At 28.4% G+C, this 13,375-nt stretch overlaps 2 protein-coding genes across 2 annotated transcripts; both read left to right on the top strand.

Moving 5' to 3' along the window:
- Window positions 1-2,077: 2,077 nt before the first annotated feature.
- LOC126840661 (RNA-binding protein squid-like) lies at window positions 2,078-2,545 on the top strand (the record flags this gene model as incomplete). Its single annotated transcript, XM_050576546.1, has 1 exon — window positions 2,078-2,545. A coding segment is annotated over one exon (468 nt), but the record flags the coding sequence as incomplete, so codon positions are not given.
- A 2,287-nt stretch (window positions 2,546-4,832) lies between these two features.
- LOC126840662 (odorant receptor 33c-like) lies at window positions 4,833-6,694 on the top strand. Its single transcript, XM_050576547.1, has 6 exons — window positions 4,833-4,932; window positions 5,003-5,072; window positions 5,309-5,408; window positions 5,574-5,693; window positions 6,078-6,239; window positions 6,564-6,694. Exons 1-6 carry the CDS (start codon window positions 4,833-4,835, stop codon window positions 6,627-6,629), a joined length of 618 nt encoding a protein of 205 aa, XP_050432504.1. The 3' UTR covers window positions 6,630-6,694.
- Window positions 6,695-13,375: the final 6,681 nt, after the last annotated feature.

Genomic DNA, 13,375 nt, shown 5'->3' on the forward strand with positions numbered 1-13,375 from the left:
TAACTAATGTTTAAAATTTAGGGCGGGGGATAAGTACGGGAGAGTATTGCACGACGATAAAAATAATACTACATTTTCCCTAAGGTTTAATAACTTTATAAGTAATTATCCAAAATTAGGTAACGACGAGTCAAACATTTCAGCAAATTATTCCTAATTCTAAAAGTTAATAAAATATTACGTTATTATTGAAGTTGAAAAAGCTCTTGAAAATACTTAATAAGGTATATATTTATTTATTAGTTTTAAAATAACACAAACAAAAATGTTGTCAAAAAGGTAAACTACAAAATTGCAAATATTTTCGGAGAAAATGAGAGTCTTTTCCTTAATAAATCACTTTTTATTATTTTAATATTTTTATTTTTATTGCAAGTGTTATTTGTTCTTTTTTTTTTTTTTTTTCGTCACCCATTATTAAATTAATGTATAAAATTAGACATATCGTATGAAATCGACATTTTATTGTGCATGATAATAAAGACGAATGTAATAACTGTTATTGCATTGTATATAATGTATTTATTTACTGTTATGAGAAAATTTCATGATTTTTTTGTGTCTACACATCAGTATATGAATAATTGTTTATACTTCTTAAGTAAATAGTCCGCATGTAATGTATGAAACAATAATGGCATTCGTAAACAATAAACATTTTGTAGTTACTTAAAATAGGTATGGAAAAAACTATGTTTTAGTCTGTACGTCTTTTATTTATTTTAATTTTTTTTTTACTTTACACTTAAGCAGTAACCAGTTAGCAGAGTCTACAAGATTATTGATATCTTATTAATATATAGGTACTATTCTGCATAGCAGCTAATATTTTATTTAATGATCTAAATTTATTGTGTATATTTAATTTTACTCAAAATAAAACAATTAAATAATGTAGAGAATTTCAATTTGATTTTAAATGCTCGTTAATTATAACGAGCAATGTATACACGTCGTTCTAATATATGATAAATAATTACTGTAGTCGTGAATTACTTAAATTTCCGATGAAACTCTTATATTATTCTACGACGAAAGTTTTAATAATTAATAAACTATCATTCACTGTTATTAAGTTAATTATACACGCTATTCGGATGTATTCGGCACGACCTAGATTAATAGAGACACAACTGTGAAGGTCAAAAATTGCTTTTTCTACATATTAACTACATAGTTATTCAGGGCCGTCACGAGGGCTGAACCTAAAAAGCGGTATCGACGTTGTCGTAGACGGGCGACCATACTGAATTTATTATAAACATTTGAACTAATATCTAGAACATAGATTTGAATGTTAAATGTATTTATCTCCCTAAAGATCATCATATTTTCTATGTCAAAAATTCATTATAGAGCATATAGTTTTCTGTCAATAGTTTGTACTTAAATTTTGTCTTACTTTAGATGGTCACTTCTAAAAACAGTGATAAACGATCAATACAAGAACGATGGAAACTATGATAGTGTTCGAGAATGTTTACATTAGAAGTATGAGTTAGGGACGACTAAGCCAAATTTGCAGATTTGCTTCTCTATAACTTTGATTACTGGGAATGAAAAAATATTATAAATAATTAATTTAATAACGAGCACAAATCAACTTTTTAAAAAATAAGGTCAAATTGCTTAAATTAGTAAACAAATCAAATAAATATAATAATATCTTACGACGAAGGTGTAATTTGAATGAATATTTATTATTTATATTTATATTGTTTTAGTATTACGGAATACGGATCCACGCAGTATTTGAAAGAGGAAGGGATAAATAAAAACATTATTATTCAATAAAACATGAGTTTATAAACGATTGATTGATAAAAAACCGAAAATACCTACATTACATTTTCAATCAAGTCCAATAATTATTAATTTAAAATTTAAAATTTTGTTGGGTTTACTATTTCTTTTTTTACATTGTTATTTGTTATTATACATCATTCCAGGGTTCTTATCAGTAATTTACTGTTGATTTACTCAAAATTATTATTAAATAATCATTTATTTGCTATTGATTATTTTCCAGGGTTACCATTTTATTGACTGATTGCATATTATGGTTTATTACTTGTAATATTTGTCTGATGTTACCAACGATGAGATCAAAGAGTTTTTCGGAAAGTGGGGTGTCATTGTTAATTTAGAAGTTCCCTTTGACAAAATGAAAAATCAGCGTAAAGGCTATTGTTTCATTACTGACGAAAATAGCGACAAAGTTCAAGATCTGTTAAAGATCGCAAAAGAAAATATTAAAGGCAAAGAAGTTGATGTAAAAAAAGCTAATCCCAAAACATCAATTGGTCGAGGTGCTGTTCGCGGAGCTTATTCACCTCACGGCTATGATAACTACGGCGGTGCTGCATACCCTGGATATGAAGCTGACCACTATGGAAGTTATGGCTATGTGGGGTATAATTACGGTTATGGTTATGAAGCACCTCCAGCTCCAGTTTATGCTGCCAGAGGACGAGCTGCATGTAATGGCGTCGGAAAGGCAAGAGGTCCGTCCCGAAGACCACGAGCCAGATATACTCCATATTAATCAATTACACCAACCTGAATTAAGATGCATATAGATGTTTATAGCTCCTATCAAAATAAAACATTTTAAATTATCGTTGATGAATTTTAGTATAGTCGGTACAAACGACCATTAGTGACTTGGTCTATTGAATTCTAGAAACAACCGGTTTAATAGTTCTAAAAATATTGTGTTTATCAATGAATTGTTAATATTATAATAACTAAAAACTATAAGAGTGTTTCCACCGCCTGACGGTTCTGAGAATAACGGCGGTGGCCGCCCTTTTTTATAAATATTAATACCATGATTCCCGCTTCAAGGAAAAATTCACAGTTCTATGTATTTGTGGTTGTCGGTTTTCCTTGATAACTGAGTCCCGTGGAAGGGTATCTAATAATCATTTGCATTTCATTTCTCGAACTGTCAAAGTCGAAGAAATATAACAGCGTATTTTGATTGTAAGTATTCTTATTTATGATATAATTTATCAGTTTTGTTAGCACTTATCCAATTTGTTTGTAAATCTGTGTATAAGTTTTATGAAAAATTAAAATATGGCTTACAAAAACTGTTAGAATAGAACTAGGTCATTAATGTGGCAAATACTCACCAACTCAAAGAAGTCATGCAATTTGAAATCTATAATTATCGACTTTAAATATAATTTTATCCTAACTGAAATTTTTCGTTGTTACATATGCAAGCCGAGCATGAACAGTTTAGCAAGTTTATATTTTTAGTTTCCATCGTTAGATAAACAAAACAAAGACATGGCTCACAATTGCATTTAATGTTCAAATGCTCAACCTAACCTAAAGCAGTCATAACTCTGTTTAAATAGCCGCAAAGTCAATAGGATACGAAAAATATGTATAGCCCGTGCCAAAATAAAACATTTCAAATTATTGCTCATCTCAAAAGTTTGTGTTTAGATTTTTTATATTTTTCCATTACATGTATAAGATGTGGGCGGCTAAGTTAAATTTGCGCTTTTTTCTCTCTAAAATTTCAAATTTTCCGCTGTACCTACCTAAATTTCTAGATAGTACAACACTATTATAACCAATCACACTTTTCTCTATTATACTATTTATTTACAATACCGAATATTTTATTCATTCACAGTGAATCAACAAAATATCTTCGCATAGACTCACAATTATATTTTTAATAATAAGGTAGATACGATTAAGGTTGATCGTCTGTCTTTCCTAATAATTCATTACCGTCATGGCCCATTGAAGTTGGATCAGATAAAGTAATTTGAAAATTTACAACGGCCAAAATAATTCACCATAAATTTGTATTTCTAGTAAGAGTTTCCTTCCGGGATTTGCATTCTGTATTAATTCATGTAAAAACCATTAGTTATTGGCCCTTTGTTTTCTACAATTTAAATTCGTTTACAAGTTTAGTATCAAAAAACCTTTAAAAAAAACAAATACAATAATCCATCAAATCTATATATGAATATCTAGCTATTCCAACTAGTTTCCACTCTTTCGAGTAAAAAAGTTAATAGATTTTTAATTGATTTTGAATAACAGCTATTCTGTAGAAATAAATCATGTACATTTAATGTATGTGAATAACTAAATCATTTTTAAAAATTACATGGGTACTTTTTGCCACATATTTTTCCAGTCTAATATCAAGAGTCATCAGGGAATAGAAGATGGATACCACAATTAAAGATGCAAAATATATTAACTATAAACTTATGAAATTGCTTGGATTTTATCAGCTACTGAACCCTAGAGAATCATATACGGTTTGGGGTTACAACGTTTATCAATTCCTTTACACTTTTCCGGTATTCATCGAGTTGATCTTCATCGTTTTTGGCATAATTGGTCTTTACTATTGGTTAAATGATTTGAATCTCTGTGCTCAACTTATAATGTTTACATCAGCTTGTTACATGACAATGTTCAAAGCCATTAGATTTGCCCAGAAGTACCATGACTTTAAAGAATGTTATGAGGTGATGAAAGAAGACTTCTTGCCTTACAGAAATTACAGCAAAAACATTTACCAGTTTTACAAAAAAAGATGTATTAAGGTCACTAATGTTTATGCGTTATCATGGTTTTGTGTGTGGGCAGCTTGGTTAATTAGCCCGATTTTTATCAAGGAATATTCTGCAAAAAACTTGGAAGGTGAACTACTGTCCTGCCGAAACAATGTTGTTAATGTGTTGTTTAGTCCTATATCGGTGGTTCATTACAACAACTTTTATATTCTATTTTACACCTTGGAAGCGATCGTTGTCACGCACATAATGGTATTCTATTTTGTGTATGAAATGGTCTTGACCACTTTTTGTTGGATGATATCAGCTCAACTAAAAACCGTTGCTTCTGTGTACAGCACTTTTGGATACAACAGCTCATCGACATCCGACAGTGAGTCATTAAATTTGTTTCGTTTATTAAAAATATTATGATAAAATTGAATAATTTGTATTTATTTAAGTCGGGAGCAATAAAATGACCGAAGTCGAAAAATTTGTTAATATTATTTCTAATCACCAAAGAGTTATAAAGTAAGTGATTTATTTATATGGAATTATATTATGCCATAAATCTAATGATATAATTATCACCACTTATTATAATTGTAATCGTTTCCCACCAGTAAGTCACCCAAAATAGACTAGAGTTTACCTATAATATTATTACAGAGACACCTAAAAAAAGTTTGTATATATGCTATTCAATACACAATAAATAATTTAAATACGCAGTCAAAATTCATATAAATAGAAATAATTTTTTTCAGAGTATTAAACACGTTTTACGGTATTATTCGACCACTCCTTCTTACTCAAATAGGATGTAGTGCTACCATATTCACTATTTGTACATATATGTTTGTTTGGGTAAGATTTTACAGATGCCGTAAGGGCGTATCTATGGAATATTGAGTTATGTATATTGTGGAACAACACATAAATGTCCTAACTATGCTAATGCCAAATAATAAAATTAACAATGGCATTGTTTAAGAGTATTATGATAAAATTTAAAAAACTATATTTTTATAGAACTGGTTTAATGATTCTTTCGTGTTATCTCTGGTGTCTGCAAAATGGATTTCATCAGCTATGATTATGATGGCCCACTTGTTCATTTCTTGTTATTTCTTTGGATATCTCGATGATCAAGTAAATAGTATACAATAGTTGTTCAATTGTTAGATTAGACTAGAGATACTTTATAGTATACTTTTATTTTTGCATAACTCATTCTCTATTCTCGATAATATTACTTACCGGCACTCTGTGAATTAAAAAAATGTATGAGTAGTTTATTTGTTATTTTATTCGTATAAATATACTGGTTTTTGTCGAAAAATGTTGCATTAAAATTATTCTGTGAATAAATACATTTTTACTTTCATTAATACAATACTTAATTTGTTTTTTTTTTATAAGTACTATAGCGCCTACATTGTACGATTTATTTGTATATATTTATTTATTTTTATAATGTCGATTTATTTTTGAGTGACTTTTAAGTTGTAATATTAAGATTGTATATGTTTACAGGTAAAATCTATGAATTTTGCCTTGTACAGTAGCAACTGGACTGAAAAGGATATCCAATTTCAAAAGTCGATTTTGTTGGCCATGAATATGAACAGTGCTATTAATAATATTTCAATGAAATTAACACCTACTAAAATCGTGAATCTAGAGATGTTAGCAAGTGTAAGATTTAAAAAAATCAGTTACTAATTAATGAAGCCTTAATATGTATGTGTAAAGAACGTAATGACTAATGGTCCATTCTATTTTAACACTTTAATCAACTATTTAATTTATATTCTTTATTTGTTGCAAAATAATTCCTATAGATTCTTTAGCCACTAAACATGCATACAGATTATTGTAAAATATAGATTACTAATAATATATAGACGCTTTAGTACGTATTGTTATATTAGAAACTAAACTAATTTCTTCCAAAAATATAGCAACAATTATTTGTCTCATAAAACTTCAATATAATATTATTTGTCCATGCATTTACAGGTTATGCACGTATCCTATTCGATTGTGTCGGTTTTAGCAAAGAAAGAATTATCCGACGGCCGTTAACAAATTACAGAATTATAGGAATAATAATCACTCGATAATGCACACTCACGTGGAACTAACTAAATCATAACACTATGTACAAATTGCAACATAATTTATTAAAAGAAAAACCATTTCATCAATAATGTATTTTTTTCTAATAATATTGTATGTGATAGATATTTTAAAATATTTAGGCTTGATTTTTACAAACTATTTGTTGTTATATTTATGTTGATGTAACGAATAAAGTAATAATTTGTAAGCTCAATAATATTATCGTGTTATTAGTGTTATTACAGGTTTTTATTCCATTACCTAATGTTTCGATATTACTCCGATATTAAAAAAAAAATGTAATACTTAACAGACAAATTTGTTTCTAAATATTAAATTGAATTTTAACATCAAAAGGATATACCATCCTGAATTAAGATGCATATAGATGTTTATAGCTTTTATCAAAATAAAAAAATTTTAATTATGATGGATTTTAGTATAGTTGGTGCAAACGACTGTTAGTGACTTCGTCTATTAAATTCTACAAACAAACGGTTTAATAATTTGTAGAAATATTGTGTTTATCGATGGATTATTCATATTATCATAACTATAGCAGTGTTTTCTTCACTTAAAGGTTCTGAGAATAACGGCGGTGGCCACCCTTTTTTTAATAATAATGCTTTGACTATTTTTACTTTGATATTGATACTTCAAAGAAAAATCCACAGTTCTATGTATTTGTGGTTGTCGGTTTTCCTTGATAACTGAGTCCCGTGGAAGGGTATCTAATAATCATTTGCATTTCATTTCTCGAACTGTCAAAGTCGAAGAAATATAACAGCGTATTTTGATTGTAAGTATTCTTATTTATGATATAATTTATCAGTTTTGTTAGCACTTATCCAATTTGTTTGTAAATCTGTGTATAAGTTTTATGAAAAATTAAAATATGGCTTACAAAAACTGTTAGAATAGAACTAGGTCATTAATGTGGCAAATACTCACCAACTCAAAGAAGTCATGCAATTTAAAATTAAGTATATCAAATCTGTAAATAACAGTTTTAAATTAATAAATAAACCTAACCCATCTAAAGCAGTCATAACTCTCTGGAAATAGCCACAAAGCCAATAGGATACGTAAAAATATATATAGCCCGAGTAAAAATTAAACATTTAAAATTATTTTTGAAGCAACGACCAAATATTTCCAAGTATTTCCAGTACATTTGATGATAGCACAAATAGTCATTACAAAAATATCTAAGCTTATTACACTTTTCGGGATACGAATAATATTATCATTACTATTCAGTTATTAAATGCCAAAAGTCGGAAAAAATAGTCTGTAATGGGTAGGTTACGTTCATTTTGTTATGTTTTGTATACTTCACACTTTTCAGATATAAAAGTCCATGTTAAATAATTAATTTAAAAAAATAAAGTTTACATAAAATTTAAACCATAACATAAATTTAAACGTCAAAAATAAGTTTTTGAGCATATAGATTTCTGTCAAAAGTTTGTATTTAGATTTTTTCTTACTTTGTATGTTTACATTACAAGTATAGGATGTGGGCAGCTAAGTTAAATTTGCGGGTTTTCTCTCTAAAATTTGGAGTTTGCCGCTGTACCAACTTAAATTTGTAGTTGTACAACTATTATAATTTATAACCAATCACACTTTTCTCTATTATACTATTTATTTACAATACCAAATATTTTATTCATTGACAGTGAACCAACAAAATATCTTCGCATACACTCACTGATGATATAATTAAGAATAGGGTAGATACGATTAAGGTTGATCGTCTGTCTTTCCTAATAATTTATTACCGTTATGACCAATAGACGTTGAGTCAGAATCAGTAATTTGAAAATTAAACAAGGTCAAAGTAAGATTTTAATATGAATATTTTTTTTCAGCCTTGAGGTCAATTTAAATAAAATAAGAGTCAATTCACACTTTCTTTACTCGTTCACTAATCAATAATCATACATACCAAAACTGGGAATGAAAAAATATTATAAATAATTAATTTAATAACGAGTGAACCAATTAATTTAAAATTTTTTATTTTGTTGTGTTTACTTTACTTTACAATTGTTGTTTGTTTGTTATTTATATTATGTACAGATCGTTTCTGATATCCAATAAAATAATTAGCTTCAAACAATTATTAAAAGCTAATGTTGTGTATATGATTTTGGACTGTCAATCTGTAGTTTCAAAAATTGTTACATTTAAGAAATGTTTAACTGATGCTGGAAAAATGTATCATTTCAAACCTTTTTAAGGAGTCACACAAAAAGCTGATTTTATTTTTATTTGCATAGATTTTTCCATCCATTCATTCCATAATTTTTAATAATTATTGAAAAATACTAAAAAACTAAACTTTAAACATTCACATAAAGAACAACTAATTGGTCTATCAAAAAATTATACGCTCAAGCATACATAATATTCTCCTATATTTTTCAATAAAAATAATTAGTGATTCTAACACTGTAACATCCTTTACAGTATTGATTTGCGCAACCTGGTTTTACACTACAAATTACAGGTGGTCAAGGGCGCCCGCAGGTGAAAATTCAAAGGCGGGGACCGCCTATGATTTTGTAATAGATTTTACAAATTTTGGTTATTGGATTTACATTTTTAACTTACGGAAAAGCTAGGGGGGAGTTGTCCCCTCCCTGCCTTTCCCCATGGGCGCCCTTGCGGGTGGATACTGTATTTTAATAAAAAACATTACAGCCAATACATTTTAGAACATATTTCTTAAGCCGTTTTTTTATAAATTTTGTCATGGCCAAAAAAAATAATTACAGCCTACTTTTTTACAGAAATTTTAACATATCAATAAGAAGTAGAACACTTTATACAGAACTTTTTTTTTTTAAATATAAACTATAAATCTAAGTGACGGTTTAACTTCTCTGCTGTTGTGTCATTTCCAGCATGTTGCTCGTTTTAAAACATCGTATTCAATAGTCATAAGAGAATCGAAGATGGATGCCAAAAAGCAAGATGCGAAATATATTAACTATAAACTAATGAAATTGCTTGGATTTTATCAGCTACTGAACCCTAGAGAATCATATACGGTTTGGGGTTACAACGTTTATCAATTCCTTTACGCTTTTCCGGTACTCATCGAGTTGATCTTCATTGTTTTTGGCGTAATCGGTCTTTACTATTGGTTAAATGATTCTAATAACTGTGCTCAACTTATATTATTTACAACAGCTAGTTACATGACAATATTCAGAGCCATTAGATTCGCCCAGAAGTACCATGACTTAAATGAATGTTATGAGGTGATGAATGAAGACTTTTTGCCATACAGAAATTTTAGCAAAAACATATACGAGTTTTACAAAAAAAGATGTATTAAGGTCACTAATGTTTTTGCGTTATCGTGGTTTTGTTTGTGGGCAGCTTGGTTAATTAGCCCGATTTTTATCAAGGAATATTCTGCAAAAAACTTGAAAGGCGAAATACTGACCTACCGAAACAATGTATTTAATGTGTTGTTTAGTTCTATATCGGTAGCTCACTACCACAATTTCTATGTGCTTTTTTACTGCCTGGAAGCGATCGCCGTTACCCACATAGTAGTATTCTATGTTGTGTATGAAATGGTCTTGACCACTTTTTGTTGGATGATATCAGCTCAACTAAAAACCGTTGCTTCTATGTACAGCACTTTTGGATACAACAGCTCATCGACATCCGACAGTGAGTCATTGAAATGGTTTCGTTTATTTAAAATATAATTATATAATTGAAGATTTTGTATTTATTTAAGCCAAGAGCAATAAAATCACTGAAGTTGAAAATTTTGTTAATATTATTTCTGATCACCAAAGGATTTTTAAGTAAGTGATTTATTTCAATATAGTACGCATATGGAATAACAATATGCCATAAATCTTTATTTAATTTTTTTCCCAAATAATCGCTAACCTCACCATTATCACCACTTATTATAATTATTAATTATAATTGTTTTCTTAAATGGACTTGAGATGAACTCAAAAATGAAAAAGTCCGTATATGCTTTTGAATACCCAATTTTAATGTAAGATGCTGTCAACATATGTATTAATAAAATATATTTTTTCCAGAGTGTTATATACTTTTTATGGTATTATTCGACCACTCCTTCTTACTCAAATAGGGTGTAGTGCTACCATATTCACTATTTGTACATATATGTTTGTTTGGGTAAGATTTTACAGGCGTCGTAAGGGTGCATCTTTGGAATATTGAGTTATGAATATTGTGGAACAACACATAAATGTCTTAACTATGCTAATGCCAAATAATAAAATTAACAATGGCATTGTTTAAAAGTATTATGATAAAATTAAAAAAACTATATTTTTATAGAACTGGTTTAATGATTCTTTCATGTTATCGCTCGTGTCTGCAAAATGGATGTCATCAGCTTTGATTATGATGGCCCATTTGTTCAAATCCTGTTATTTCTTTGGATATCTTGATGTACAAGTAATAAATGCTACTAAGTAAATAGTATATTTAATGATTAAATTAGACTAGAGTCACTTTACAGTAGGTATACTTAATATTGCATTAAAATTATTTCGTGAAAATAAATATGTTTTTATTTTCAACACTACGTTATTAGATTTGTTTTAGTTATTTAATCCTCTAGTCTAGATTGTACAAAAGCGCAATTATTTTTAATTATTTTTAAGTGTTATTTATGTCATTTTTATGTTTTAACATTAAAATTTTACATGTTTACAGGTAAAATCTATGAATTTTGCTTTGTACAGTAGCAACTGGACTGAAAAGGATATCCAATTTCAAAAGTTAGTGTTGTTGGGCATGTATATGAACAGTGCTATTAATAATATTTCAATAAAATTAACACCGACTAAAATCGTGAATCTAGAGATGTTCGCAAATGTAAGTTTTAAAAAATTAGATACTATTGGTAAATTATATTTAAACACTTTAATATTTAAGTAAGCCAATTTATATTATTTATTTGTCACAAAGTAATTTCTTTCGATTCTGTGTGACTAAACATGCACATAGATTATGTGGTACGTCAAATTGATCCAAAAGTCACAGTGGATTATTTATTAAGATTAGTGGAAAGATTTTGTGTTATTATTGTTAGCTGAAAAAAAATGTGACAACATTTTAGTGGTGAAGAGATAAAAGGTTTCCCCAAAAATTACAATAGAGATCGGAACGGAATAAAGAATCAGTAAATTATTTTAGAGAATAAGCAGTGAATAAAGCAATAAATGCATTGAAAGACAAAAACTATACATTGCATACATGTATACCAAAGTGTGTGGAAGTATGAAATCCGTTAGTAATTGCTACAGTTAAATGGTTATCCATAACTAAGTTATATCTATTGCATTTGAGAAGACCATATTAAGCAGATAAATAATAAAGTAACATAAGGTCGGTGACACACAGGGGAAATTATTTTCGTTAGTTAAATACACGCGTTTTTACCTAACAAAACAAATTTCCCCTGTGTGTCACCTGCCTAAAAAAGCTATTAGGCGTATCGGGAAATCAAATTCCTATGATCAATATTGGGAATAATACTAACTTATGTTATTAACATTGAATGTGAAATTGATTTAAATACTGTAAATACTGACAATTTGTATGAACTCAATTGTATTTTTGTTAACCCTTCAATGCGCCATGTTGCTTATTTGCAACAATCTTTTTTTCCTTTTTCTTTATTTAATTTGTTATTTTTCATCTTACTAGTGCTAACTAGCGGATAAATCGAGTGTTTGATATTAAAAAAAATGTCAGATCAGCTGATAGTTCCGTTATCAGCCGCCGCTGTTGTTAAAAATGAGTAAGACCTAATCAATATTTTTCCCGGTTTCTCTTAATTTAAAAGTATTATATGTTTATTAATATTTGTATATTTGATAAAAAAAAAATTGTTTTGGTTTGTAATAAATAAATTAGACTTGTAATATAAAAGAAACAATAAAGGTTGATTGTTTTATCGAATATAGTGACATTTTTATGCGCAATGTTGCAAATAGGCAATAATCTGAAAATTGTTCATTTTCTAGGAAAATATTGGAGTAAGAATTTTTGAAGTATTTTTTTCGTAATCTACGACTCAAAATACACAGGGAAGATTTTTTTTTTTTTTAATTTAAAAATTCGCGCATTGAAGGTTAATAGCTTTTTAACAGCCATTTTGCAACGAAGTTACAGACTTTTATAAATATATAAAAAGTAGGTTGTTGTACATGAAATATTAGAAACTTTTTTTTCTCAAAAAAACCAAATTACAGCTTTCAGAATTATTCAATTTATTGTAGATATTTTATTCTTAAACCACCTTGAACTATTTAGTTCAGAAAACCATTTATAAACGCTATTATGAAAAAAAAATCCTTTATTGTACTAATAAAATATAGACGCTTTAGTACGTATTGTTAGATTAGAAACTCCACTAATGTCTTCAAAAAATATAGCAACAATTATTTGTCTCATAAAACTTAAATATAACATTTTTTTTACATGTATTTACAGGTTATGCACGTATCATATTCGATTGTATCAGTTTTAGCAAAGAAAGAATTATCCGACGGCAGTTAAGTGTTTACAACATGACATAAATAATAATCACTGGATAATGCATTCTCATATGAAGGGCACAGGGGAAAAACGGTAGTAGTCACATAATGATAATTGTAGAGTATAGCGAAACCAAAGTTCGTGAATTCTTC

The sequence above is a fragment of the Adelges cooleyi genome, unplaced genomic scaffold (genome assembly GCF_023614345.1).
Source record: "Adelges cooleyi isolate 19-005CV unplaced genomic scaffold, UGA_ACOO_1.1 ACOO_flye_CR_arks_rails_tigmint_CR_PRNA_376, whole genome shotgun sequence".
Taxonomy (NCBI): Eukaryota; Metazoa; Arthropoda; class Insecta; order Hemiptera; family Adelgidae; genus Adelges; species Adelges cooleyi.

What these genes read in the sequence shown, in the direction of transcription:
- LOC126840662 (XM_050576547.1), top strand. Translation starts at nt 4,833, where the DNA reads ATGGTCTTGACCACTTTTTGTTGGATGATATCAGCTCAACTAAAAACC. An exon ending in AATCACCAAAGAGTTATAAA is followed by an intron (nt 5,073 to 5,308) that starts GTAAGTGATTTA and finishes AATTTTTTTCAG; the next exon opens with AGTATTAAACACGTTTTACG. An exon ending in GTACATATATGTTTGTTTGG is followed by an intron (nt 5,409 to 5,573) that starts GTAAGATTTTAC and finishes ATATTTTTATAG; the next exon opens with AACTGGTTTAATGATTCTTT.